At 53.9% G+C, this 27,875-nt stretch overlaps 3 protein-coding genes across 9 annotated transcripts in view; 1 reads left to right on the top strand and 2 right to left on the bottom strand.

Annotated features, from left to right (window-relative positions):
- Positions 1-2,562, top strand: part of Il34 (interleukin 34) — a 57,567-nt gene extending 55,005 nt beyond the window's left edge. For 2 of the 3 annotated variants that reach the window (XM_041649523.1, XM_041649524.1), the window contains exons 6-7: positions 1,616-1,751; positions 1,938-2,551. In XM_041649523.1, coding sequence (XP_041505457.1) covers positions 1,616-1,751; positions 1,938-2,107 — 306 coding nt within the window. In that variant the 3' untranslated portion in view covers positions 2,108-2,551. Of the gene's footprint in view, positions 1-1,615; positions 1,752-1,937 lie in introns of all 3 variants that reach the window. The other variant, XM_041649525.1, reaches the window with a different exon arrangement.
- A 42-nt stretch (positions 2,563-2,604) lies between these two features.
- Mtss2 (MTSS I-BAR domain containing 2) lies at positions 2,605-24,179 on the bottom strand. Of its 5 annotated transcripts, none has more exons than XM_041649521.1 (15): positions 23,595-24,178; positions 18,986-19,047; positions 18,820-18,893; positions 18,094-18,178; positions 17,901-17,992; positions 17,746-17,820; positions 17,461-17,469; positions 16,362-16,519; positions 15,922-16,029; positions 14,910-15,007; positions 13,058-13,178; positions 6,680-6,754; positions 6,134-6,310; positions 5,788-5,953; positions 2,605-5,610 (listed from the first exon to the last, which is right to left on the bottom strand). In XM_041649521.1, exons 1-15 carry the CDS (start codon positions 24,039-24,041, stop codon positions 4,823-4,825), a joined length of 2,535 nt encoding a protein of 844 aa, XP_041505455.1. In that variant the 5' UTR covers positions 24,042-24,178; the 3' UTR covers positions 2,605-4,822. The 5 variants fall into 5 exon arrangements, with proteins under 5 accessions (XP_041505455.1, XP_041505452.1, XP_041505454.1 ...); XM_041649518.1 differs by having other exon boundaries at positions 13,058-13,274; positions 23,595-24,177; XM_041649520.1 differs by lacking the exon at positions 6,680-6,754 and having other exon boundaries at positions 13,058-13,274; positions 23,595-24,179.
- Positions 24,180-24,770: 591 nt separating this feature from the next.
- Vac14 (VAC14 component of PIKFYVE complex) overlaps positions 24,771-27,875 on the bottom strand; it is a 116,198-nt gene continuing 113,093 nt past the window's right edge. The window contains exon 19 of the mRNA XM_041650911.1: positions 24,771-25,580. Coding sequence (XP_041506845.1) covers positions 25,418-25,580 — 163 coding nt within the window. The 3' untranslated portion in view covers positions 24,771-25,417. The remainder of the gene's footprint in view (positions 25,581-27,875) is intronic.

The raw sequence follows: 27,875 nt of genomic DNA, 5'->3' as shown, positions 1-27,875 counted from the left end.
AAAACCAAAGCAAGGGCCAGGTGTAAAGTAGCATGCTTAATTCCAGCACTCGGGAAAGGCAGGTGGATCTCTGTGAGTTCGATAGCCTAGTGTATACAGTGAGTTCCAGGTAGTCAGAGCTACATAGTGAGACCCTGTCTCAAAACAACAACAATGTACAAAAGAAAAAACTCCCTCCCCCAAAGCAAAGCTAAGCCAGTGAAGGTCATACACATACACTGGGTTCAGGGTACAGTTTGATAGTAGAGTGATTGTCCAGTACCTCTGTCTTTCTGCCCTTTCTCTATAAAGAGATCCCAGGGGCCGGGCGGTGGTGGCGCATGCCTTTAATCCCAGCACCTGGGAGGCAGAGGCAGGTGGATCTCTGTGAGTTCGAGGCCAGCCTGGTCTACAAGAGCTAGTTCCAAGACAGGCTTCAAAGCTACAGAGAAACCCTGTCTTGAAAAAAAAAAAAAAGAGAGAGAGATTCCAGGGCTGGGGATGCAAAGAGCTAGTCTAGCATGCATAGGGCCCTAGGTTCTATTCCCAGCACAGAGAGGGGAAACACTGATTCGTCATTAGATTTAGCATCCACTCTAAAAACAAAATGACGTAAACTTTATTTATTTATTTATTTATTTATTTTTTGGTTTTTTGAGACAGGGTTTCTCTGTAGCTTTGGTGCCTGTCCTGGAACTAGCTCTTGTAGACCAGGCTGGCTTCGAACTCACAGAGATCCGCCTGCCTCTGCCTCCCGAGTGCTGGGATTAAAGGCGTGCGCCACCACCGCCCGGCTGACGTAAACTTTAAAACATTGATGACATCTACCCAATTTCCAAAAAAGGGTCCCGTTCACAGGTATTGAAGGGTGGGACTGAGGCTATTTTGGAAGGCCTGGGGCACAGAGTTGAGCCCATTGCTTTGTCTGGGCTACAGGGGAAAGCTGTCCTTAAACTCAGGCCCTACCTTTCCCATGATACCTCTACAGTGGCCCTGGACTTCCAGGGCCAGCAGCTGTCCTTGCTGTCCCTTCTGATAGACTTTGTGAGGAAAAGCTATCTGAGCTCGAAGCCTTTCACACTGTCAGCTCTGCCTGTGAGACTCATGCCTCAGGATCCTCAGGAAGTTCTTCTCTTGTTCCTTAAGCAGAGGGCTTTGCTTTCTGACCAACAGTGTTCTGGACTGGAAGCTGGCGAGTATGCATGCTGGAGCAACAAGGAGGTCCCAGCTTCCTCCCTGTGCTGGCCTGTGTTCTGTAGTTATTTTCTTTTTCTTTTCTTTTCTTTTTTTTTTTTTTTGGTTTTTCGAGACAGGGTTTCTCTGTGGCTTTGGAGCCTGTCCTGGAACTAGCTCTTGTAGACCAGGCTGGCCTCGAACTCACAGAGATCCGCCTGCCTCTGCTTCCCGAGTGCTGGGATTAAAGGCATGAGCCACCATCGCCCGGCTCGGTCGTTATTTTCTGATGACAGAGAAGCAGAAGCCTCTGTGAGGGATGGCAACTGGGACCCTCATGGCCTTCTGGTCCCTGGAAGTTGTATTTCATTGAGTTGAGACCGTCTCCAGGCTAGACAGCCTCCACGGTTCTCACGTGCTGGTGTCCTCCTCTCTTTACTGGTCCTGCTGGTTTCCTTCCCAGGATGTAGAGATCGGTCCTCAGGTGGAAGCCGTGTTATCTCTTCTGAGTACCCCAGGCCTAAGCCTGAAGCTGGTGCGGCCCAAAGCCTTGCTGGACAACTGCTTCCGGGTTATGGAGCTGCTGTACTGCTCTTGCTGTAAGGAGACCCAGTGGGTGGGGTGGGCAGCGGTAGGCCACAGGGATCCGGGCCCAGGTTTGTGGGCGGAGTCCACACTGCCTTGGGAATGCTCCCTTTTCTGGAAGCTGCAATGGGCCTAGAGTACGGAGAATGTGTGGTTTGGCTGTTCTGTCCCACAGTGCTTTTTTTCATTCTGTCTTACAGGTAAACAAAGTCCCATCCTGAGATGGCAGGACTGTGAGCTGCCGAGTCTCCATCCCCACAATCCAGGATCCTTGATGCAGTGTGCAGCTACCCACGTGTACCCTTTGCCTCGGCAACCCCCCACCTCCCTGCCCGGTTCCCCCGGCTCAAGTCACGGTCCATTCCCCTGAGCCATCTGTGTTGACCACAGGTCAGGCCACTGGATGTCTTCCAGGAACTGGCCCGGGTCTGAGGCTTTCTGGGATGGTAGGTAGGTAGACCTGCAGGAAAGCCCTCCTGGGAAAGGCATCGTGCCAGGCTCAGCTTCCTGCCTTTCGTACCTAAGTGATGCCACCTGGAGCCTCAGGAGGGCGGGGTGGAGGGGAAGGCTGGTGCTGCCACCCACAGCCACCCCTACCTGTGACTGGTTCTGCTATCGGCAAATGCTGTTGCCCCACAGAATTCTGGGACTCACTGGGGCTTTGCAAGCGTGCTGAACGCGGGGTGCTGGACCGAGGACTGACCAAATGCCGTATCTTGCCACAGCAGTGCTTTCCCGGTTCCTTTTCTATTAAACGACCACTCGCTTGGTTTGGCTTGCACCCGTGAAGGTGAACCCGGAGGGACTAAGTTCTGGAGACAGGTGGGTGGGCTTGTGGCTCAGGGAAGACAGGCGGGGGCCAGGGTGTTAACTACAGGACCATTTTATTAATACTGGAATCTTCACAGTGCATCTGTTACTTGTAGCAGTGACTACTTAATCACGGAAAGGATGGAAAGGGTGTGGGTAGGAGAATTTATCCAAAACGGAAAGAAAATTTAAAAAAAAAAAAAGTGGTTCTGATGGGATGAGAGGGTGGTAGGTGGGGGGTGGGAGTGAGTAGGAACCAGGAGGGGTGGCAAAATAAATTAAAAAAAAAAAAAGGAACACGTTAACAGCACCAGAAAAGTTACTTCAGTCAGAAGACACATCTGAAAAGAATATTTTGCTGTACAAAATGAAAAATGTAAGTGAAGAAGCCAAAGTCTGTGGTGCAGGACAATTGGCTCGGATCCCGAGGGTGGGCCTATGTGAAAGGCAGGTACTAAAGAGAAAGTGGCAGTGGGCAGAAGGGGACGTGGGGGTCAGACGAGGGATGGAGTATTATGTACAGCCCTGGAGGGAAGGGGAAGGCTGAGTGGGGATGGGTATGCCACCCCATCCTTTTCCTGCAAAGTCCCTGACTGCCCTTTCCATCAGGCTTAGAGCCCCCCCTCCCAGATGGCAGTGAGCCCATCCTCTCGGACACAGCCACACCCTAGGTGTAGGGGCCACATCTGCCCACCCCACATCATGCGTCCCTTTCTGTCAGCCCTGACAGTCCTAGGGGAAGGTGCCACCCCAGGGTTCCACATCTGGCCATCTGCTTTCCTGGACCTGATACTTGGTGACAACTGAGCTTGGTGGACAAGGGCTTACATCTGGAGCTCATTCTCTAGAAATCTCATGGGTGCTGGAGCACCCAGGACCTTGGGCCCAGGTCAACCCCAACTCCATTCCATCCTGACCACGGCACGCTCTCCAGACTCCCTGTGGGGTGGGGGGAGTCTGCTGCCTGCTCTACCCGTACCTCCTGAATCTCCCCTCTCACCCTACACATACATGCTTTGACTTACTCAGACTTGGGGTGCACAGTGGAGGCAATCCCCACTTTCTCTGGCCCCCGCTGCCAGCCCCAGCCAGGCCTGTAGGCAAAGACTTTCTAGGGATGGTGTTGCCTCTGGCAACAGAAAGTCAAAAGCAACCTTCTAAGACTTGCTCCAAGCTGGGCCTGCAGCTCACTCAGAACACAGCAGACTGGCCCGAGACCCTGGCCTACCCTCTCCAGCCTTATTCTACCAACACTCCAGACGTTGGAGAGAAGACTAGCTTCCCCTGGTCTGGGGAGAGCTGACTCCACCCTTCTCCTGCCACGAGCCCGTCGTGGGGCCCCCACATCTGTCTCAGGCACTCAGACACACACCCTGTATCACTAGCTAGCCCCACACATAGTTCCTGTCTGGGGTCAGCTCCATTTTATTACAGTCATAAAAATACCCCCCATACCCTCTAATGCTCCAGCCCTCATCCCTAGCAATGGGTGAGACTGTAACCCCAAGCTGCCTCCGAGTTAAAGCCTCGATGTGTCCAGATGAGAGCGGGACATTTAACAGATCTGATGTGCGCCTCTGGCCTCGTTCCCCTGCTGCGCTGCCTCACCTCCACTAGCTACAAGTTACAGGGAGGGGAGCTGGAAGGTCCCCGAGGCAAGGCCCCTACATTTCCTCCCTCTAGGCTCTCTTTCCACACGAGTGGGCCTGCCTGGCTTCCCAACCTGACTATTCCCTAATCCCAGTCACAAATTGATACTCAGCTGATTGGGTGCCTGACCCCTCCCATGACCATTCTGCCCCCAAAAGAGTGGAGTCTGGGAGAGGCAGGGTAAAGGCAAGAAGAAAGGGGACAGGGCCCAGGCAGGGAGAAGAGGGAGCCAGCATTCGAGGAAAGAGCTGGGCATATGGACGTGGGGGGCAGTGGGACCAGAGGAAGAGAACTGTGGACCCCGGGCCAGGTGGGGCCCATGTGGCAGGCCCAGCCATTGGTTATGGGCTCTGGGTTTGGGACAAAGTAGGGCCTGCAGGAAAGAGCGGGAGGAGGTGAGGAAAGTATAAAACAGGCTCTGTCCTGGCGAGGTGCGGAAAGGAAGTCGCCTCCCGTGAGATGCTGAGATCAGCCTGGTCGTCTTTCTTTAAAGTGGCTGTGCCTCATTCCTGGCGCTGTTCTGTCTTCTGGCTGTGCCACTGCTCAGAGTGGCTGGCCATCGCTTGCAGACCAGGCCCCCTACTTGTGCCAGCCCAAACGTGAAGTGAAGGGGAGGGTGGCACCATCATAAGATACGGGGCGCCGACCTGTCGTTGGTGACGGTCCTGCGGAGTCGGACCCCGCGTCGAATTGCCACCAGCATGTCTTCAGCTGGGGGGTCACTGGTGGCAGCAGGGGGTGGGGTGGGCGTCTCCTCCGAGGCCGTGGCTGACAGAGCCGTCGGGAAGGGGAACTGGCCCTCACCCAGGGCATGGGCGCCGGCCACCAGCTCCCCGAGCTTCTCTACCAGGCTGTGCCTGTTGGCAGCCAGCTGCTGCTCTTCATCGTCCTCAGTGGCCAGCCCAACCCCAGCCCCGCTGTAGCTGGCCGCCTCCGGGGAAGGGCTGCCCCAGGCTGTGTTGGGGAGGCTGAGCCTCTTTGGGGAGGCTTTGGCCAGGTCTGGAGCCAGAGGCGAAGCCACTTCGTCTGTGTAGAAGACACACTCCTCGCTGCCTGCCCGAGTAGGCCCCACATAACCAGGGGAGTCGGGTACCGTGGGTGTCTTCACAGGGACGATGGGTGGGCGAATGGGGATGGGGCCAGCGCTCGACAGGGCGCGGCGCACAGTGGGCTTGGTAGAGGGTGTGCGGCGGATGGTGGCCACACCAGGAGGTGCACCTGAAGGTAGCCCCATGGCTGTGGGCAGCCCTGCAGTGGGCAGCCCAGCAGTTGAGGCAGGGCGCTTGGTCTGGATCAGGCGGCGGTAGTTCTGGGCAATGTTGCTGTTCCGAGGGATGGTGGATGATTTGTCGAACTCAGGGGGGCCCTCGCTGTCGGCATCCCCATTCACAGAGTAGCAGTCATAGTCTGAGCCTGGAGACACAGGGTGTGGTGAACCCAGGACCAAGGTGCTCCCTGAACCCCACATTTACTCAAGGGAGACAGAGAGAAGGAAGGAAGGCCTCATCCCAGTTGTCCTGGGTTGGGTGGGTCCTGGGGTGGTGAAGGCCCAGCAAGCACATACAACCTGAGGGACCCCTCTAGGCCTACCCTGGGAGGGAATGGTGTCCTCGGAGCACGAAGGCGTGGTGGTCTGTGTGCTGTAGCCGCTGGAGTATTGCAGTGAGTCCCGGCTGCTCTTCTGGTGTTCCAGGCTCAGCCCACGGGTCAGCACCATGGCCAGGTCGCTGGCTGCAGGGGACACTTCCTCACCATGCTGAGGGTGGGGAAAATGGCGGACTAAAGCCTCACACTCCACATCAAACCCTCTTTAGAGACTTTAGAGAGCTCCATTAAGGTGGAGAGAGTAGGCCCGGAAGATCACCTGCAGGCATGTGGACATCCTGGCATTGACTCGAGAGCAGAGGTGGGTCTGGCTGGGGAGCTGTCTACTTACCTTGGCTGCTATAGTGGCAGGAGACATCCTGGTTCGTGGTACCTCCTCTCCACTGGGGCCCACAATGCTTCCACCAGCAGGGCCTGGCTCAGTGTCTCGCAGGAGCTCCACACGATCTTTCCTCCGCTGCAGGGTGGTGGCCGAGGGCTGTTCATGGGGACCCGCCTTGGTCCAGTCCTGCAAGGTAGGGCAAGCAAGTCAGAAGGACTCTTGGCCTTACTGCCCGTGACCAAAGAGGCCCTTCTTTGTGGTTGAGGCTCAGGGAGTGCTGATCTGTGAGGGGCCTATTGTTTACAATAAGGGCTAAGGCCCGAATCCGGTGGGCAGTGGTGACTTCAGTCCCACCAGCTCAGAGCAGGGCAGGTTGTTCCAAGACTCAAAGGCATGGCCACAGCAAATGCCCAAGCGTCTGCTTCACAAAGAAAGCTCCGTTACATATCGCTTTCTCGTGGAATCTGGCTGCCCTGCTGTAGCAATGCCCCGGGTTAGGAGGATATGGGATGGGTAGCTGGTGATGGCAACGGGACTGGGGCCAAGGGCACTGACCGAGGTGGGGGAGCTGCACTCGCTAACCGACTGGCAGGTTTCTGAGGCCTCGGAGGACGCAGAGCTGGAGGACTTCTGCCATGCAGAGGCGAGTGGGTGGTCGCAGACGGGGCCCGCGGACAGACAGGCCAGGGAGGCAGGGAGGAGAAAAGAGTTCTGGTCACAGCAGTAGCATGCAGTGAGCGGTTTGATAAAGCACTTCACCCCATACTCCCCTCCTGGTATGACAGTCACCAAGACCACCACAGAAGGCAGCGTCCCAGGGAACATCCTGCAGGCGCCAACTTGCCCACAACCCAGTCCATATGTTTAAGTCTTCAATTTAGGATTGACTGCTGACAACTTATGCATGGCAGCAAAGGAAAGAGTGACACCGAGGACAAAGACGGATGTCTGGTTTGGGCATCTTGGTCGATGATGTCACTATTTTCTCAGGAAAGGGACGACCTAGAGTCCTGAGCGCCATTCTGGGTACATGTGGCTGAGCTGCCCATCAGTTCTTTGTGCTTAAGCACACGTATGACCTGGAGTAAGGGAAGAATTGGGACTGTGGCTAGGCACTGGGCAGCGGTCGGGCAGGATGAGGCGCGTGAGTCTCTGGGGCAGACACTCAGCAGCAGGGAGGATGAGGATAGAAGGGTACAGGATCTCAAGGAGGATGCTGACTCTGGCGCTGAGACCAGAGCTGAAGTTGGGGGATGCCCCATCACTGTGGGATGGGTCAGCCAGGCCAGGGTGGCTTCAGTACCTTCCCCCGCCACCATTTCCATACCTCCCCCATTTAGACTACTAGACTTCCTACAGTGGAGAGCCAAGACCACCCGATGAAAGAGAACAAGGCACCAGAGAAGAGGACCGAGGGGGAAACAACACATTCGCATTTAGCGATGTGACATTAGACAGTTAAGAAATCCAATGTTAAAACTCAGCAAGGAGGGCTGGAGAGATGGCTCAGAGGTTAAGAGCATTGCCTGCTCTTCCAAAGGTCCTGAGTTCAATTCCCAGCAACCACATGGTGGCTCACAACCATCTGTAATGGGGTCTGGTGCCCTCTTCTGGCCAGCAGACATACACACAGACAGAATATTGTATACATAATAAATAAATATTAAAAAAAAACTCAGCAAGGAAATTCAACGTCCACACACAGAAAAATGAAAACAACACAAACCATGAACAGTATGAAACTTCTTTAGCCCCAGAGAGAAGATCTACTGACACCTTTCCCTCTGAGGCTGGACAGAAGAAAAGACATCCACTATCAACGTATTTACTTAGTGCTAGCAATCTCTGCCAGGGCAATAAAGCAGGAGAAAGAAAACAGAGAGAAGCTGGAGAGATGGCTCAGAGGTTAAGAGCACTGGCTGTGTTTGTGTTTCCAGAGGTCCTGAGTTCAATTCCCAGCAACCACATTGAGTCACAACCATCTACAATGAGATCTGGTGCCCTCTTCTGGCATGCAGGCATACATGCAGACAGAACATTGTACATACAATAAATATATAAATATTGAGAAAAAAAAAGAAATCAGAGAGTAAAGGTCTGGAGAAATAAGATGACAGAATAAAGAGTCTTTGAATGATCCAATATCTCAGGATAGGAAAAGAACTAATGATTTTTAAGATGGATAAATTAAATTGATTTTAAATTTAGAACTTCTAGTCCTTCAGATACTACTAAAGGGGCTGGAGGGACAGGCCAGCAGTTAAGAGCACTTGCTGTTCTTGCAGACGACCTGGGTTCAGTTCCCGGTGCCCACATGGTGGCTCATAACTAGCTGTAATTCTAGTTCTAAGGGGTCTGATGCCTTCTTCAGGCCTCCTCGGGCACTGCATGCAGTGGTGCACATGAATTCAGGAAAATATATACTCAGAATATTTCTGCCGAAGGACATCTATCTATAATATGTGCAGAGTTCTAAAAATCAGCACATACACAAATACTCTTCCTCTCATGGAAAATGGGTAAATGATATGAATAGGCCCTGCACAAAAGAATATATTCAAATGTACTTTAAAAGTATAAAGAAATACATTAGGCCTAGCAGCACACAACTTTAATTCCAGCACTCTGGAGGCAGAGACAGGCCAATCTCTGTGAGTCTGAGTCAAGTCTGGTCTACAGAGTGAGTTCCAGGACAGCCAGGGCTACGTAGTGAGACCCTGTCTCAAAGAAAAAGTATGAAAAACATTCTATCACATCACCATAAGGAACATTCAAATATGGGGTACTACTGCTGTATGCTTATTAAAATGGCTAACGTGGAAAGTTATAAAATACCAGGGCCAGTAGGAATGCGGCAAAGCCAATAACTGTCATAACCGTGTTAATAAGAATCCTGCGATTCAAGAATTCTACTCCCACCCACAGAACTGTGTATTAGAAAGAGCATGGTGTGATGGTTAGCTTTGGTTTTTTTTTTTTTGTTTTTCGAGACAGGGTTTCTCTGTGGCTTTGGAGCCTGACCTGGAGCTAGTTCGGCAGACCAGGCTGGTCTTGAACTCAGAGATCCGCCTGCCTCTGCCTCCCGAGTGCTGGGATTAAAGGCGTGCCCCACCATCGCCCGGTGATGGTTAGCTTTGTTAACTTGACAGAATGTATCAACCCTTGAGAAGAGAGATTGGCCTGTGCACATGTCTATGGGGGGTTGTCTTGAACTAACAGATCCAGCCCACTGTGGGCGGCACCACTCCTTAGGCAGGGGGCCCTGATCTGTGTGAGCAGAGAAATCAGGGTGAGCACAGCAAACAAGCAAGCATGTATGGGTTCATTCACTGCTCTCTGCTAGTGACTGTCAATGAGCTGTTTGAAGCTCCTACTTTGGCTTCCCCATAAGGATGGACTATAACCTGGATAATAAAATGAATAAATCCCTTTCTCTTTTAAGAGGCCTCTTTGTTACGATATTTTATCACAGCAACAGAAATGAACCTAGAATACCAGGGGACTATCTAAATGTCCAGAAAACACAGACTACTCAAATAAATTACATACACATTCAATGGGATGTTACATATCAATGAAAATGATACCCGTTTCCATGTAGAACAGATAAATCTAATGTCTCATAAACATAATGCTGAGATCAGAAGTCAATACATAAGGCACGTACTATATGATTTCATATAAACCATATACATAAATTTTTTGTGGTACTGGGATCAAACCCAAGGCTTGACAACTGAACTATACTCCTAGTCTAGTAAATTATAGGGGCGCGCGCGCGCGCGCACACACACACACACACACACACACACACACACACACACACGAGCCAGGTGTGGGAGGGTAGCAATGGAGTAATGCAGACTTTGCAGATCAAGCTGTGTCTTGCTTTTTGTGCTGGCTGCGTTGAGTGTGCAGTTTGCAGACTTATCAGATATACCATTGCGATACACTGACTTTGTATGGATGGACAGAATATATCAATTAAAAAAATTCTTGAGATTCAGTAGTAATGGGTTTTAACCCATAGAATCAAATAGTTTTATGAGTCCATTATGGCATAAAAAAGTAAATGGTTATACAAATATATGGGGAGAAGGGACAGGTTGATTTTACAGTGGAATTTCAGTTAATAAATCTGGGAGGAAAGATGGAATCGGGAAATACCTACTGTAACAGATGATGCTGAAATAAAGGTGTGAACGGTGGATGGGGACAGGGGTCTTATAGCGTCCCACGGTGTCACCCATAGGATACTTCATTAATTACAAAAGGAAAATAAACAACGGTAGTCTGATCAACTCCACCTCGTCACCAGCCACAAGGCAAAATGACATCCCATGTGGACACAGCACCACTTCCGCGGTGTTCTTGCCAGAGATGTTTGGCCTTTTAGTCTCAGCAAGAAGACATAAGACCAGCCCAAACTCACAGGCAGCCTACAGAACGCCTGAATGGGAGTCTTCAAAACATCAAAGTTGGGAAAGAAAGAAAACTGGGCCATTGTACATGGGAGAAGCATGGAAGGCACAAGAACTCGGTGCAACATAGGATTCTGTGCTGGACGCTGATCTCCTGGACCAGATGAAAGGACAGAGCGAAAACTAGCTAATGTGTATGTGTGCATGGGAGGGGGGTGGGACCCAAACGAAACCAAACAGAACAAAATAAAACAAACAAAGGCTGTAGAACATGTGATGTGATGCTTCTGGACCAGTCTTACTTCCCTGGTTTTGAAAATGGTTGGGGGCTCAGTGGTAGAGTGCTTGCCTAGCCTGCATGAGGCCTTGGATTCCATTCTTAGTACTGGACAAAAAGAATTTCACCTTTGTATTTAAAGTGGGAGTGGTGGCTCACAACCACAATCACAGCATTTAGAAGGTTAAGGCAAGAAGACTGAGAGTTTGGGGCCAGCCTGAGTTATACAATGAGACACTGCTTAAAAATCAAGGGGGTAAGCCGGGCGGTGGTGGCGCACACCTTTAATCCCAGCACTCGGGAAGCAGAGGCAGGCAGATCTCTGTGAGTTCGAGACCAGCCTGGTCTACAGAGCTAGTTCCAGGACAGGCTCCAAAGCCACAAAGAAATCCTGTCTCGAAAAACCAAAAAAAAAAAAAAAAAAAAAAAAAAAAAAAAAAAAATTCAAGGGGGTAAACAAAAAAATTGTTTGGTGATAAGATATTGATCTTGAGGTAAGACTGTGGACAGGACACCTGGGGACTCTGTATGTTTTCTGCAGCTCTTCTATAAGCCTAAATTGAAATAAGCCAGACTTGGAGGTATAGTCCTGTAAACCTAGAATTTAGGAGGCTGAAGGAGGGAGATTGCTAATTTGAGGCCAGCCTGCAACACACAGGGAAAACTGCCCCTGATTTAAAACAGTAACAACAAAACAAAACAAAACATTTAAGAATCAATTGAACAAAAAAGTCTTAAGCCCTTATTGGGTAGTAGTAAAAAAGGAAAAGAGAGAGAGAGAGGAAGTCAGAAGGAAGTGTGACATGCATTTAATTATAACCCTAGCAGAAGAACAGAAGCAATGAAAGTCGGGGTAAACATACTGACTGGGGACTGAGAGATGGCAAGAGTGAACACCTGAGATTGATCCCTAGAACCCACAGAGAAAAGGCAAGCCTATGACTGGAGGGCTGGCTCAGCCATCAAGAGCTGCTGCTTTCCCAGAGGGCCTGAGTTCGGTTCCCAGCATTCATGTCAGAGAGTTCACAACTGGCTGTAATTTCAGCTGGAGGAGCCAGGGCACCTGCAGCCACACACCTACTCACAATTTAAAATAGTAAAAAGAAACATATGTATTTTTTAAAAAAGCCAAGCATGCTTATGTATGCTTGCAATCCCCACCCTGGGGAAGCAAAGACACGTGGAACCGGCCAGCCTTGCCTACTTGGTGAGTTCCAGGTCAGTGATACCCTGCCTTAGAAAGTAAGGTGGACGGCTCCTGAGAAATAATATCCAAGGTTGACCTTGAGTCACCATATGCATCTGCAGCCATGTGCACCTACACACCCAGACACCACCACACCCACATATACACAGATACACACAGGCAGACAGACACATATACACAGACATACACACACACACACACACACACACACACACACACATATACACAGATACACACAGGCAGACAGACACATATACACAGACATACACACACACACACAGATACACACAGGCAGACAGACACATATACACAGACACACACAGAGGTCAATCTGTGCTACCTAAGACCCTGACTCAAAAATACCACATGTGAGCCGGGCGATGGTGGCGCACGCCTTTAATCCCAGCACTCGGGAGGCAGAGGCAGGCGGATCTCTGTGAGTTCGAGACCAGCCTGGTCTACAAGAGCTAGTTCCAGGACAGGCTCCAAAGCCACAGTGAAACCCTGTCTCGAAAAACCAAAAAAAAAAAAAAAAAAAATACCACATGTGTGGGTGACAGCTCAGCATCTGGTTCACTTCCTCGCATCCACATTGCAGCTCACAACGGTCCATGACTCCAGCTCTGGGGAATCTAACGCTCTCTTTTGAACTCCTCAGATACCAGACATGTAAACAGTACACAAAGTGCAGGCAAAACATCCCCCACATAAAACAATGAGTAATAAAACGGCCACGTACACCAATGGCTAAGGCTGGAGGACATCTCAGCGCTTGTCTAGCTTGGATCATCCCCACAGAAAACGTCAGGTTGGATAAAACAAGAAAATCCAGGTACATGCTTTTTAAGAAACTCATCTAAAACACAGTGATACGCTCTTTAAAAGCAGCGTGGATACGGAGATAAATGATAGAAACGTGGACTAGCAGGAAGGCCATGTGACCAGTCTCCACGAGCTAATTGCTTCCCCTCTCAAGGATAGCCCGAGGCCCATTCCCCACCCACGTGGTCCTCCTGATATTCGCTCACCTGGCTGGTGATGTCGGAAGGCATGGGCGAAGGGGGCTTGGAGTAGGTGGCGTCCTGGGAGACGAAGCCAGAGTCGTGGGAGGAGACACTGGAGAGGCGGGTGGTGGCTGGCTGTGCTAGGCTGCGGTAGCGACAGGTGGAACTGGGTGAGTATGTTTGGGCACCCCCAGGCCATGGGGCTCCGCCACCCTTGGCACTGCTACCGCTGCTGGGGGCACTAAGGGAGTGAAGGAGGGCATGGCAGCCAGACAGGGAGACACAGGTGTGTTTAGAGAGGGAAGAGTGACAGATGAGGGTAGGGAGAGATGAGGAGCAAAGGAAAGAAAAGAAAATGTCAGACTACGAGGTCCCAAGACCCAGGTACTACTGAAGCGTTCCGGGATGGCATGTCTGAGTGCTGGGGAGTCCCCATCAGGGCACACCCAATGTGAGGAGTCCCTCTGCCTCCCACGTTACCATCAGATTGGCTGTTCATAGGTTCGGGACGGGGAAGCTGAGTCACCAGGCATTGGAAACTGAGAGCAGACACAAGCTGACAGCTCCTAAACTGCTTCCTCGCAGCCACAGCCGGCTGCTGCGGTCTAGTCACAGTTGGGTATCTGGCATATGGTGAGGTGGGGGCATTTGGAGACGGAGGCTGCTTGCCAGGTGGGTGCTACCTTGTCACCCCCTCTAGGGATGCAGATTTCTGTGGCTCTCCCTTTTGTCCAGTCATTCCAGTTCTGGCTAGCATTCCTGGCAGTGAAGATGGCCCTTCTCCTGGGCATGGCCTTGGGCCTCCAAAGCCCCGCCCCCGAATATCTCCTTTGTTCTCACATTCCTCCTAGGATGGCCACTAGCCACTGCTACTCATTTAATGCTTAAGAAGCCCCTGAGGCTGCGGGCCCACCTAACCCCTGGGTCCAGCTTCTCTCTAGCTCCCAGTGCCCAGACAGAGAGCATTCAGGGGAACGGGGTACCTGGGATAGAGCTTCCCTAATCTATAAGCTGTTCTGAGTTCATTGTCCTCCCTACGAGGACCCTTGAACCAAAAGCATCTCCTTCAAACTGGTCTCAGGGCCAGCCTGATGGATGAGCAGGAATTCAAGCCTCTCCCCATCTCCATGAGACCTAAAAAGCCCATGCAAGCCAGGGCTGAAGCCTGTGGCAACTGCCGGGGACCAACTGGAGGCAACCAGCAGACTGGAGTGTCCTTTCCCATGAAGCCCAAACAGACATTCCCAGAAACCATCACACTACTTCTTGGTCTTAGACTCTTTTATTGTTTATTGAGGCAGAGTCTCTATAGTCTTGGCTGGCCTTGAACTCATAGAGATACACTTGTCTCTGCTCCCCAAGTGCTGGGATTAAAGGCGTGCGCTACCACAAATGGTGCTCCACCTAGCTTGTTAAAATTTGTTGTTTGAGACAGGGTCTTAATGAGCATCCCAGGCTGGCTTTGAACCCTTGATCTTCCTGTTTCCCTCCCCAAGTGCTAGGATTACTGGCCTGCATCACATGCAGTTTGATCTCACTGTCTTAGTACCATACCACAGTGTCCTAAGCCTGGCAGAGACCAAGGGCTAAATTACCACTCAAGTGTCTTAGTTCCCCTCTGACACAACGGTGCTAGGACTCACTGTAGAAAAACCTTTGGTGCCTGGCACACGAGATGCTCCATCAATGAAGTCACTGTCCGCCTTTCCTTCCAACCAACGCCTGCACCCATGTCCTCTACATGTGAAAAGTCTTTGGGGTGCTTAGGTGCTATGTGAGTTCTGGGGCACTGAAGCAATTGACAACTCAGCTTTCCCGGGTCCCCTAGACCTTCCTGGGATTACATCCTCCCAACTTCCATGAGTTCCCCACCCACCTGCACATGCTAGACTTCCGGGAGCTGGAGCTGCTGGGTGACGAGGGTGGCGTCTGGTACGACCAGCTGTAGTCAGAGCCCTTCAGATCTTTGATCACCTGGACAGAGACATGGGAGTGGTCATTAGAGGTAGCTCCTAACCTGCAGAATGTCTTATGCTTCAGAGAGCTGGCATGGCAGGACATTCTCCACTCTGTCCCCAGCTATGAACTACGCCTCAGGAGATGCCCTGAAGATCTCAAAGCCACCCTAGCCTTCTCCCAAGGCAGGCTTATGACTGAGCCCTGTCCTGCCAGGCAGGAGACGAGGGACGAGCATGCGCTCCCGAGGACTCATGTCAAGACAGTGCCATGACATCAGGGTTTGAGATCCTCTCTGGACCTTTCTTTCTTCTTCTTTTTTTTTTAAAGATTTATTTATTATGTATACAACATTCTGTCTCGTTGTATGCCCGCACGCCAGATCTCAGTACAGATGGTTGTGAGCCACCATGTGGTTGCTGGGAATTGAACTCAGGACCTCTGGAAGAGCAGCCAGTGCTCTTAACCTCTGAGCCATCTCTCCAGCCCCTCACTGGACCTTTCTGAGTCAGCTTAGAACACCACTGAAAGAACCCAGTGAGGTACCCTGAGAGGGTTGTGCTACGGAGTGTGGGGTACGCAGTAGGTTCCCAATCACAGGGGTGTCCAGGGCAGTGTGTTTCTGTGTGGTGGGCGGGTTTGGCTCAATGGGAAGGGGTGGTGTTCTGGGAGTGGATGGCAGCCAGGGATCTCTGGTTTTGAAGCGCCAAGCCCCAGGAACCCGGTTTCTGCCCATCTGTGCTGGTTTGAGCCCTACTGGGTCCTGAGCACTTCGTATGTCACCAGGGCAGGTATTCCCAGAACCCCCTGGACTTTTCCCCCCAAATGCCTCCCCAAAATACTTCCCTCTTTTATCTACTGTCCCCACATGAGGGCAGGACTGCCTCTTCCCTGGTCCTGGTCTTGGCCCTTGACTCCAAGGCCGGCCGCACCTGCTCACTGGCGGGAGGCAGCTTGTGGGGCTCAGCGGTCAGCACCACCAGGTCGTCAATGATGCCCTGCAGGTGGGTGATCTCTCCCAGCATGGTCAGCTCGCCGTTCTGAGGAAGCAACCAGTCAGTACCTTGGCCCCCACACCCGGTCACCCACTCTGGCAAAACAGGCCTGTTAGGCCTCTCTTCTTTTGCCCTTCCCCGATCATTAATGCTGATCCAGGCTGAGTCTGTACAACCAGGGTAACTTCTGTAACCATCTGTTTAGACTGAGGCAGAATGTCACACACTGTAAGACCTGCTTTCAGGTCAGGTACACTGGGCCCTGCATGAATTCCCCCAGGATCCCCAAGAAGCAATCTAGGAGGTTCAGAGGTCTAACTTGGGTCTGTTCCCCACCCCTCCCCAGGGAGGAGGGGCCAAGTCATCGAGAGACCCACCACCACAGGCTGAAGGAAGGTGATGAAGGTGCAGAAACGGCCCCGCTCCTCAATCAGCGCTCGGCGCACTGCCTGCTTCTCTGTCTCTTCCAGGAGCAGGTACATGTCATTGACATCTTGCAGTGCGCTGTCCAGCTGAGGCTGCAGGTCTCCTTTCCCTGCAGGGGTTGGGAGGAGAGGCCGCGCTGGGGGACGCTGGCCTGGTTGGCTGTACCCACGGTTTAGGCCCCTGTGGTGGTGTTTTTGGCTGTGGGGTTGGGGACAAAGGAGCCAGGGAGCATGGAGCAGGCTTAAGGCTTGTAGAGGGGCTGGTCCCACCAGAGCAGGCAGAGAAGACACACGGACAGACAGACAGACACAGAGACACCAAGCTGCACAGCCACCTGGGATCTGGGGTAAGCTAGACTACAGGGAGGCCAGCAGGAGGCCTCTATCACTCAGATGCTTTAACTGGCCCAGCACGGTAGCCCTGAGAGAGAGAGAGAGAGAGAGAGAGAGAGAGAGAGAGAGAGAGATGAAAGCAGGACAAAGAGCAGGGTAGGGGCTCAGCTCAGCTTCAGGCCAGGCCATTAAGAGATGCAGGGGTCAGGAGCTGTAGCCGGGCCTTGGGAGCGATGAGGAGAGTCTCAGCAAGGATCATAACTCAGCTAGGGCACCAGTGCACAAGGACAGCAACAAGGACAGCACAAAAAAGCAGAGAGAGAGGGAGAGAGATAGAGAGAGAGAGGGGTGAGAGGATGATGTGGAGGAAATGGTGGGGCTGAAGGAGTTGGTAACAGGTAAGGACCTGGCTGGCCTGGTGGGAATGTGGGAGAGTGGCAGCCAGGGCCTGCGACCCCCACCCTGCCCAGCCAGTGAACCCCTCCTGGCCTGGCAGACTGACCCAGCAGTGGCTTAGGACTCACTTCTGGCCAGGGGTCCCAAGGACACCAGGGGAAGTGTGCCCCAGGCCCCTCCCTTGGTGGACCAAGCGCCTTCTTTGTTCCTTCTTGGCCTGGAGAGGTTCCTTCCAATGGCCCTGAGCTGGGGGGTGGGGGCGAAGGCAGACAAATGCAACAAGGACGGAAGGAGCAGCTGGAGAGACGGACATTTGACTTACCAAGCAGCTCTACAGGACGGATGTGGGAGGAGGAGAGGAGACAGAGAAAGAAAGAATGTGTGAAAGACAGCCGGATGAGCCACTCCTGGGGAGGGGTGGGGGCCTGGGCAGTCTGGGGTGCTGGGTGCTCCCTCAGTCCCACCCGACATGTTGGAGTGTCCTGGGCTGGGGACAGGATCCCCCTGGCCAGGATGACCGATGCCCTGGGGGTGCTCCACAGGGCGGTTGGGGCTAAGGAGTGGGGCCCGAGGGACTGGGCCTCAGCAGGGGTGCCGCGGGCTCTACCTTTGCGTGCTTTCTTCTGCAGCTTCAGCGTGTCCGATGACTTCTTTTTGATTTCATGCCTGGCTCGTTTGTACTCTGTGCAGAGGTGAGGGGGGGCTATAGTAAGGGGTTCCTGTGGAGAGGTTCAGGAACCCCCCTGCAAAACCCTACTCTACCTTTCGCGTGGTCCTTGTCCAGTTGGTTGGCTGACTTCTTCCAGTCTTCGATGCGCTCCTGCAGTGGATTGATGAGACTCTCCAGCAGTGCACTGCGGGAGAGAGCTGTGGATCAGGGCTCTAGGGGGCCGAGCGAGGGCAGGGATGGCCTCTCTAGGCTAGGATACCCCTACGAGCCTCTGTGCCCACTCACTTGGTGAACTGCCGCAGCTTGGTCTCGATGCTGCGGTGGCGCATGCACATGCGCGTGAGTGCTGAGCCAATGTCCCGCGTGGCCCCTGGCAAGGAAGCAAGCTGCATAGGAAGGGGCTTGGCTGGGGGGCCTCTGCAGTTCCAGCCTCGGGCCACGAGGGGGCGCGCTGTTCCACAAAGGAAGCCCCTGCCCCACCTCCATCACCAAACTAGGCTGGGACATGGGGCCATCCTAGCCTTCCTTGGCTTCTGGCTTCAGGTACCCTTCTGGCCAGAACAGGAGCCTTCCCTCCTTCCTAGCTGGGACAAAGATGAGTCGCCCAAGGAAAAGCCAGTAAAATTTCTTAACGGTTCTACTGGGACCCAGGTGTGTGCAGATTCCGGAGGATGAAGCCCTGGGTTGGGTTATCACTCAAAAGCACAGAAGCCCAGGTGCTTGCTAGATGAACCAGGAGGAAAGGGGCCTCTGAGTCTACAAGGACTATTTACTTAACCAAACGACTCTCAGATGGCACATGGGGATGGTTGAAAAACTACAGAGCCGCCTACAACTGCAAGATGATGATCTCCTGGTAATATCCCTGTCACCGCTCACCTGTCCCATGCCATCACAGCAGAAGCCAAGGTCTCCACTCTGGCCTGTGTGTCCTTCCCATGGCCCATATCCCTTTCCAGCCTCCCGGCCTACCCGGTGCATCCCCCACCTCCAACCACGCCCCCTCCCCACCTCTGGTGTTGGTGGCCATGTCAGCTACTTTCTGGAAGGCATCTAGGAAGGCCACAGCAGCCAGCACGGTGGTCCTGGCGAGACACACAGTGGGGGGTATGGTCAGCAGGTGAAAGGCCCTTCTCTATCCGTCCCTGCCCAGCGTGGACAACCCTGCACGACTCACCTCAGCTGAGAGTGGAGCTTCGCGGCCTTGGAGTTGAAGTCCTCCCAGATGGGATAGGAGCTCTGTGGTGACGTGGGAGAGGAAGGAAGATGTTGTGAGATATGGGGCTATAGGGCTCCCCACATGTCCAAACTCTGTAGAGAGGGCCCTAGGCACAGGGCTAGGCATGAAGAAGTGTCCGCAGTTGGTGCTGCCATGTTCCCTTAGGGGAGACGGAGGAGATAGTGGGTGGCAGACAGTCTCTTCAGGGGCTTTCTTATTAGGCTCTGGGCTCAGCCCAATGGAGGACACCATATCCCTACCACATATAGTAGAAGGTGGGCCCTGACCTGCTAGTGTTTGGGGGATGGGTGCTGTGGAAGGTGGAGATTGGCAGAACTGAAGGCATACAAGTCTAACGTGGCCCTGAAGCTGCCTTGGGTAAGCTAGTCAACCCTGGCTAGCGCCGGTGGCTAACAGGACCAGGGAGGCCATGGCTGCTCCACAGCCTGGTCAGCCTGCCTGGGACAAGTAGGCCCCAGGCTGAATGGGGCCTTGTGCAGCCAACAGAGCCACCTTTCTCCAGCCCCTCCTCTCCCCTCCAGGGGAACAGTGTGGCCTTTATCCTAGCCTGGCCAGAGACTCTAAGTTGGGAGGGGGTTTCCCAATAGGGAGGTCGGGTTCCTGGTGACTGAGTTGTCCAGTCTGATTAAGGGGCTTTTCTGGCGAATGCTCTCCCTTCATGGCTGCTAGGCCTGAAGAAAGTTCAGTCCTGGCCTGGGGGCGGCCCTGAGGGAAACCTTGCTCTTTGAAAGGTAGCCCAGGGCTAGCAAAGGCTCAGTCCCTGTCCCACATAGGCAGGCTGGGGCTGAGGCTTCTCTCAAGGTAAAAGGGACAGCAGAGCCTCAGGTCCCAAGGACTAAGGGAGGCTGTGCTTGGCTGGAACCCCAGGGTAGGTCTGGCAGCTTCTCCGGGGGCAGCAAAGAGGCGGGCTGTTTCACAGTTCCTCTGAAGCACCTTCTCCCTGCCAGTCAAGCCAGTGTCAGGGAAGCAAATACCGAGACTGTACCAAAGCTGGAGGAAGAGGAGTTTGCGAGTGGGCTGTCCCTACTCACACAGCTCTGAATAGAAAGGAGCTAACCCAGGCATTAGCCTCTAGGGGTCTTTCAAGAAGGACAGTGGTGGCGCACACCTTTAATCCCAGCACTTGGGAGGCAGAGGCAGGCGGATATATCTGTGAGTTCGAGGTCAACCTGGTAAGTTCTAGGACTGGCTCCACAGTCCTGAGACTCTGTACTGAGAAACCCTGTCTCGGAAAACAAACAACCCACCAAAAACAAACAAAACAAGCAAACAAAACAAATCAAGAGGGGTTACTCTTACACCTTCTAAATGCCACTTGGCTAAGAAAGCCTGCTAAGACCTCCTTCCAGAGTACAGAGAAAATATTGGGGTACAGGGTGTCTAAAGTTAGTTCTTCTGGCCCCCATGAATGCTTGGTCCCATGAGCAGTCCCCTGTGGTGGGGACAAACCATGGTGTTGCAGAGGCAAGCCCAGTTTCTTCTCAGATGAATCTGGACACCCCAGTCTTTCAGGCCCTGGGCTCCCCCCACTCCCCATGTCACCATGGTTCATAAAGAATCTCAAAGGCAAAAGAGATGAAAAGACCTGAATGACAGGTGCCCCAGGGAGAGCGTCATCTTCACTGGACCCAGGATCCAAGCCCCTGTTGCCATCACTGGGCCTATAACTGCATCGCCTGGCCAGGGGTTAGTCCTTACAACATGCATGCTCAGCTCATGCATCTCCTAGCACCCTGTGAGTGAGAGTCCTGAATGAAGTCCATTTTCTTGATGAGGAAAGAGAGGCTCAGCAAGGTTAACTGATTTTTCTGAGGCCTCAGGGAACGGGGGCAAGGCCTGATCTTGTATCTCACGTACCAAGATAGAAGGGTCCTGTTTTCAGGGGAGCAGGGTGATGAGCACCTACACTTCTAGGTGGGGAGGTGACAGAGACTGGAAGAACAAAGGAGACACCAGTTCCAGACACCAGTTCCGCCACAAGCATGGGGACTGCCCTGGGGCGGGGGCGGGGGAGAATGAGACAGAAGTAGCTGGGCTGAGGCGGAGTGTGTGGCTTTGGGGGGTGACCCTGGGCGTGTCCCCCCAGCCTCAGGTTTCTTCAGTTGTAAAATCAGGAGAAGGGACACAGTTCCCTCACTGGGCTTGCATGTGGGCTCCGGGGGGCACTTACTGTGGGTGAAGGGAAACTGGTTTAGAGGGCAAGGACCTCTCTGCTGGGAGCCCTTCCCCACAGCCAGGGCCTGTGTGTCTGTGTGACACTCCCCACTCTGGCTTACGATGAGCCCATTTTCTGGATAGTCCGGTGAGGGGTGAGGGCCCCAATGCCTCTATGGATGAGGCCTCTGGCCCTAGGCAAGTTCAAGTCTCTGGGTTCAGCTGGCCTGAGACGGAAGGCAGGACGAACCAGCTCTCCAAGGCCCTCCCAGCCTCTGGGGCTGTGCCATCCTCAGTTCCAATAGTTGAAGATATGACTGGGGACTCCCGCTCCAAGGCCATCCCTCATCCAGGGTTGGGCTTTCTAGTAGCTCCCTCCAGAGGGAGCTCACTGAGGATAAGCCCCATGGGCAGTCTGAGTCTCCTTAATTTCCAGAGGTGGTCTGGGTTACCCAGTTTCAGAAAGGGATGCTGGTACCAGCCTAAAGCGGCCTTCTGAAGTTCAGGCAACCAGCCTCGAGGTGGCCAGTTCCCTCTATTATGCCAGGGTCCCTGATCACATACATGCCATTAGTAGGGGCGTATCACATGTGATGCGACAATACTTGCTAAAGCCTCTTCCATCCTGCCCCCACATATCTAGAACTCTTGCCTGCCACTTAGCCCGAGCTCCTTGCTGAGAATGGACCTGTGTCTCATCCGTGTTCCTTACAACTGGAGGAAATGGAGGACACAGTCCTGCTGTTTCTTCTGGGCAGAAGCGGCTGCTTGCTGCAGTGTTTGCAGAGTGGCTGCCAGAGGGAGGCAGTGCCGGCAGCTCCCACCCTCTGCCAGTCCAGGAGTGGCCAGGGGAGGTGGTCTGGGTTACCCAGTTTCAGAAAGGGATGCTGGTACCAAGATTAAAACGCGTATAAGATGGGCAAAAAAATGCCAAGGGCCAGTGAAGGGGCCCTCAGGCTGAGCTGCCAGGGATGGGAGTCCCAAGGGAAAGTACGGAACTATGGGAAGGCACCCACACGCTGCTAGGTGGCAAGTCCCAGGCCAGTGTGGGTTTTGGGCCTCTTTTTTTGTGGGGGTAAGGATCTGGAAGGTGGCTCTCCTCACCGGGGGTGTTCCCCTGGCAGCATTGGGAGGGAGCCCCAGTCTCTAATCTCTCTGCAAGCCACCACCTTCCTAAAGCACCTTTCTTTGCCTGGAACCCCTGGGGTAGAGAGCAGCTCTGTGTGGCTTCCACAGCCCCCAGGGTCTAGGGTGTTTCTTGCTGAGTATGTGTGAGCCTGGGGTAGGGGAGTGGGGAGGCTCAGGAGTTTCTGTGCAGGGCCTAGTTCCCTCCCTGCCTGCCACCCTGTTCCTAGACGAAAGAAGGGGTATGATGGGGGGGGGGAGGGCAGAAACACTCCCACCCTGCCACTGAAGGAAGGCTCTTCTGCCTGGGCAGTTTTGGGGCAGTCCTGTCAAATACCGGCCTCTTTTGGGGTGAGGAAATATTCGGTAAATTAGGGTTGAGGTGAGAAGCAGGACCTAAGGGTCTCCATAATGACCTTGAGCCATTCCAAAGCCTCAGTTTTCCCACCTGAAAGGGTTGCCAGCTCAGTCTGACCTTGAGTGATCAGGAAGTGGGGGTTGCTGAAAGCGCTTCCCCAACCCGGGGTTGCTTCACCAACACAGAGCCTTCTCCCTGCCTCCTCCCAAGGTGGATTCAGTCCTATCCTTGGGCTGCAGGGATGACCCCACCCGAGGACCGGAGTACTGGAGCTTGCTGGGGTTGTTGGTGGGGGGTGGGGCTGCATCCCCGCAGACGGAAGCTGGCGGGGAAAGAGTTAACGGTTCTTTGCTTTATTATTTTTTTCCTGCTTTGGCGGTGACAGCATTGTCTGGGCTTCGGGGCGTCGGGGTGTATGTGGGGGGGCATTGTGGTGGAAGGGGGCGGAGGCCCGAGAGACCTTAGATTCGTTAAAGGGACTTAAGGGTCGGTACTGGAGACAAACCCAATTCTTAGTTTAGGGGTCTGGGGCAGGGAGAGCTCGCGGGTGCTCAGCCTTGGATCGCACCGGGCGACCTCATGGACACCCCAACTTGCGAGGACTCCCCCCAACCCAGACAGGCACCCAGAGATCTGGGTGCAAGGCGGGCGCAGCACCCAGACAAGGCTCAGACAAGGACACAGCACGCACACACACACACACACACACACACACACACGAACATCACACACACACACACAGGCTCAGACAAGGACACAGCACACACACATACAAACGAACATCACACACACACACACACACACACACACACACACACACACACACACGCGAACATCGCCCCGCACGACCACAGCAGGATACGGCTGCCCGCCACGCGTCCCTCAGAGGGGTTCCGCGCCCAGGGGTACCTTCATGTCGTTGACGATGGCCTGGAAGAGCCCGCCCAGGGCGCCGCACTCCTTCTCTGCCGTCTCCATGCTGAGGCCGGGCGCGCGGCAGCAGGGCGCGCAAGGGGCGCGGGGAGCCGCGTAGGGGAGGGGCCGGGCCGCTGCGGGCGCTGCTTCGGGGCGCTGCTTCGGGGCCGCGCCGGGGCTCCCGCTTCGGCGCGCTCTCAGCGGCCCGTAGCGCGGCGCTCCGGGGTTGCGGGCCGTGGGCGGGCGGCGCGGGCCATGGCTCGGTGGGGCTAGGGGCGAGGCGGGCAGTTGGTGGCGCAGCCTCGGCGCGGGCACTGGAGCAGCGGTGGCGGTAATCCGAGCCGCCGAGGCTTGGGCGTCACGTGGGCGCGGCGGAGGGAGGGCCGCAGGGAGGGAGCGCGGGAGGGGGCTGTGGGAAAGGCCGGGCGGGCGAGGGCCCATTCACGGCCAGAAACCAGGGCTTTGAAATCCGAGCCTTGGCGCTGCCAGACTGGTCGGGCGAGAGGGGCTGGCGGGCGCGGGCGCCACCGCGGGTCGGGGCTGCGCAGGGGCGGGGCCCGGCCAGCCCCCGGCGGGAGCACCCCCTCCTTGCACCTTCAAGGCCTTGGGCTCTCTAAAGATGAGTCCAGCCACGGATGCGGATGCGGTCCTTAGCACATCCCGCCAGACCGATAGGGAATGCGCGCAGAGGGTAATGAGAGCTGGATGCATTGGAGCTGTCCACCCCACAGACCATCCATAAAGTCCACCCTCCTGTACAAACATCCTTCCGTTTTCCTTTTCTAACTGGTGCCGATGCCACCTGGATTGGGGGTGGAAATAGTGATGGTGTCCTGGCCCAACTTCCTCGTGAGTAGGGGTCTGTGTCAGACCTGCAGTGTAGTGTGTGTGGATGCACGCATGTGCACGTTGGTGAGGGTAAATACTGCTGTCGTCCTGGAGACTCCAAGTGAACCTACTCTCATGGGGTATGCATAGTTAGGGCTCTAGGGAAAGGCAAGCACAAACTCCTGGAGACTAAAGGGACAGAACAAGCAATTAGGAGTTCATTCGAAGGCCAAGCCAAGAAGGGCTAAAGTCTGGTGACAGGTACAGAGGTTCTTTGAGCTAAATCAAAGGTTGGGACATCTGTCTCTGACTACTTTCCTCCTACTCAGTGATCTGCAGTGCCCTGCTGTCCACATTGCACAGAGAATCAGAAAGCAGGGTTAAGGAATGGGAGTAAAGCCAAGAGTACGATGCTGGTCCCGGGAAGAGCTGAGCCCTGGACCCACATCCCCATCAGATGAATGGGCAGAACCCAGTACTGAGGCCAGCTTTCCAAGACAGGCAAGGCCCCAGGGCAGCTACAGCATCAGGCTAGGTATAGGTGTCAGCAGAGGAGCAGGCAGGTTTGGTTAAGGATTCTGTCATTTCTTTATTGGGGCAGGGATGAACATCATTCTGTAGAGGTCTTTGTGCTGGCCTGTGCATTATCTACACAGATGTACATAGACATACACACCATGCCAGTGCTTTGGGGACCAAGGTCAAGCTCTTCTCAGGGGGATTAGAAAGAAGCTGCTTCTGGATTCTGAGGCTGTGACCCGACTCAGGAGGGAAGCCATTGGTCCCAAGCCAGGGTGTAGTGGACAGTGCTGGGGTCCAGGCACTCTGCTGGGAGGAGCTGGGGTTGACACAACAGTCTGTTCCATCCCTATACTGGGCTGGTGGTCAGGTCCAGCCCTGCCCGAGGCAGGTTCTTAGGCATCTTGTGGCCTCATCTGGAGACCCTGAGTGCTTCATGGGCCACCTGGGCCCTTTTCATGCCAGGCACATCAGAGGATAACCCTGCGGTCCAGGTGATCACCACGTCCGCTGCGCTGGTGTCTTACTTCCAGGTGCTGTTTCTGGACTTTCTCAAAGTGCTGCAATAGCTCTGTATAGTCGATGCTGGGGGAATCACCTTTCTGGGACTTGGGGGCAGTCTTCAGACTGTCTCTGGGAAGATGGGCAGAAGTCAGAATCAGTGTCTGCATCATGGCAGGTACTGGTGAGATTCAGCTTCTTGGCATGTGTGTGACATGACCCTGTCCAGCAACACCTTTCTAGCATCCAGATCCACAGTACTTGGGGTCCCATGGCTATTCCCTTTCTTGCAGCTGGTGGGAACAGCCAATACACTGCCTGGATATATCTCAGCCTGTATGTAGGCTGTTGATGGTGCCCAGAGCAGGCACTGCATGGGGAAGCATTTCCTGTTTACCAGTGGCTCCCTTTGGGGTGAGAGCCAGGGCTAGCAGCCAGCCAGGAAGCCAGCTGGGGCCTGGAACAGGGTCTGGGGAGAAGGGGGAGGCAGCAGCTCAGCCCTTTCTCAGTAGCATAGCTGGTGCTGCGGACAGCTGAGATTACTGAAGTCTCTCTGCTGGGCCTGCAAGTTGGCAGGGCAATGGGTCCCAAGGCCTGCAGTCACCACTGTCGCCAGAGAAGAAGAGCTGATCTCCCCATTGGACATGGTGATGGCACCTACACTCCTGCTGCTACCATTCTTTGTTGTATACAGCCGAAGAGTCACACAGTTGCGCACTGTGTATCTATAGTGCACACAGTCCTCCCGATTGATGTACCAACTGTGTTGCCTTACATCAACTGTGTTTAGCTTGCCACTCTGGTTCCTGTCCCCCTCTGAACTTCCAGCATAGCCTTATGTGCCCCTCCCTCAACGGCTTGGAAGCCCTGGCAAAGGGTTTCATGAAGAATGTGGGCCACTCAGCTAGGCAGACTTCCCAGGACCTCTGCGTTGGTGAAGAGGCCCCAGCATGGCTGGTGTTGAAAGCAGCTGGGGAAATGAGCTAGGCAGGACTGGCCTAGACACTTGACCTGGGGCATGTTGACTCCATTCCTATTCTGTAAAGGAGGCTGCCACAGGAGCCATGTCATGGCGTGAGTATAAGGTTCCCTCCTGATATTACATGAAAGAGACTTGCCTGGTGTCCAGCACTAGTTCAGGTATGATGGGCAGCTACACACAGCTGCCCAAGGCTGGTGCACCTGGCTGCGGTTTAGACTAGGGAGACATCACAGAGCGTCCACAACGGTACCTTCCCCAGTGAGGTTGGCTGAAGTTGCAGAGTGTTGCAGCCTGTCCAGCTTCAGGCCAGGATCAGGGCATAACTGCTCCCAGATTCAACTTTTGGGGACTTGAGTCATCTTCCACATGCTAGCCCACAATATTCTTTCCTTTCTTTCAAGGAGGACATACTGTCTGAAAACATCTTAGTATGTGTTCCTGGGCCTTGAGCCACTGCCTCCTGAGCCAGGGCTTGATCACTGTTGGCTGGAGAGTGAAAGTGGCCTGGTGAAGCCTACCTGGCTGTCGTTTGGGGGCCTCTGCTGCTGGTTGACTCTCCTGGGAACCGGAGAAGAGGCCTCTCCGGCCCAGCAGCTACTGGGAGAGGGAACCACCCAGATTCCTAAGAAGGCAGAGGGACTTGGAGCTTCTAGCCCTAGGTCCAGGATGTGGCCATTATCCAGACCATTTAGTCTGGAACAGGGGAGATATTCGAGGCTACAGAGATGGGGGTCTGTGAGTCTACATGCTGTCTTGACAATACCCTTAAAAAACACAGAGCTCAAGTCCAGAACAGCAACCAGTAAGAGGGTTTGAGGGGTGTTCTTAGTTTTGTCAACTTGACACAAACTAGAGTTGCTTGGGAAGAGGGAACTTCAACCGAGGAACTACCTTCATCAGACTGGCCTGTGGGCATGTATGTGGGCATCTTTTGATTAATGATTGATGTGGGTGGTGCCATCCCTGGGGAGGTGGCCCTGGGTTATGTAAGCAAGCGAGCTGCGCAATCCATGCAGAGCAAACCCATGCTTTCCTCCATGGTCTCTGCTTCAGTTCCTGCCCTGCCCTCTCAGTGATCAACAGTGATTTTTCACAGCAATAGAAAGCAAACCAGGACAAAGAGATACCCAGGGTCGGGGCTGGGGAAGCAGCTGTACCTTGCTCTCTGGGACCTCAGAGTAGTGAGCTGTTCTGCCCCATGGTAAGGGGATCCTTCCCCGCCACGAGCAGCCCTGCTGCTTGCTTGAGACAGCATCTCATGTACCTCAGGCTGGCCTTCCTATCCAAGAACACCCTTAACTCCTGATTCTCCTGCCTTTACTTCTCCAGTGCTTGGATTGTAAGTATCACCCTACCCACCACAATGCCATGCTTCCTTTCCCACAATCCTCAGGCACTGGTTGGCAGGGTGAGTAGTGACGCCGCAGTCCAGAGCTGACACGCTC

This window comes from Microtus oregoni, unplaced genomic scaffold (genome assembly GCF_018167655.1).
Source record: "Microtus oregoni isolate MIOR12 unplaced genomic scaffold, Mior012 000004F_ref0000308, whole genome shotgun sequence".
NCBI lineage: Eukaryota > Metazoa > Chordata > Mammalia > Rodentia > Cricetidae > Microtus > Microtus oregoni.
This window is presented reverse-complemented; position numbering and strand designations above follow the sequence as displayed.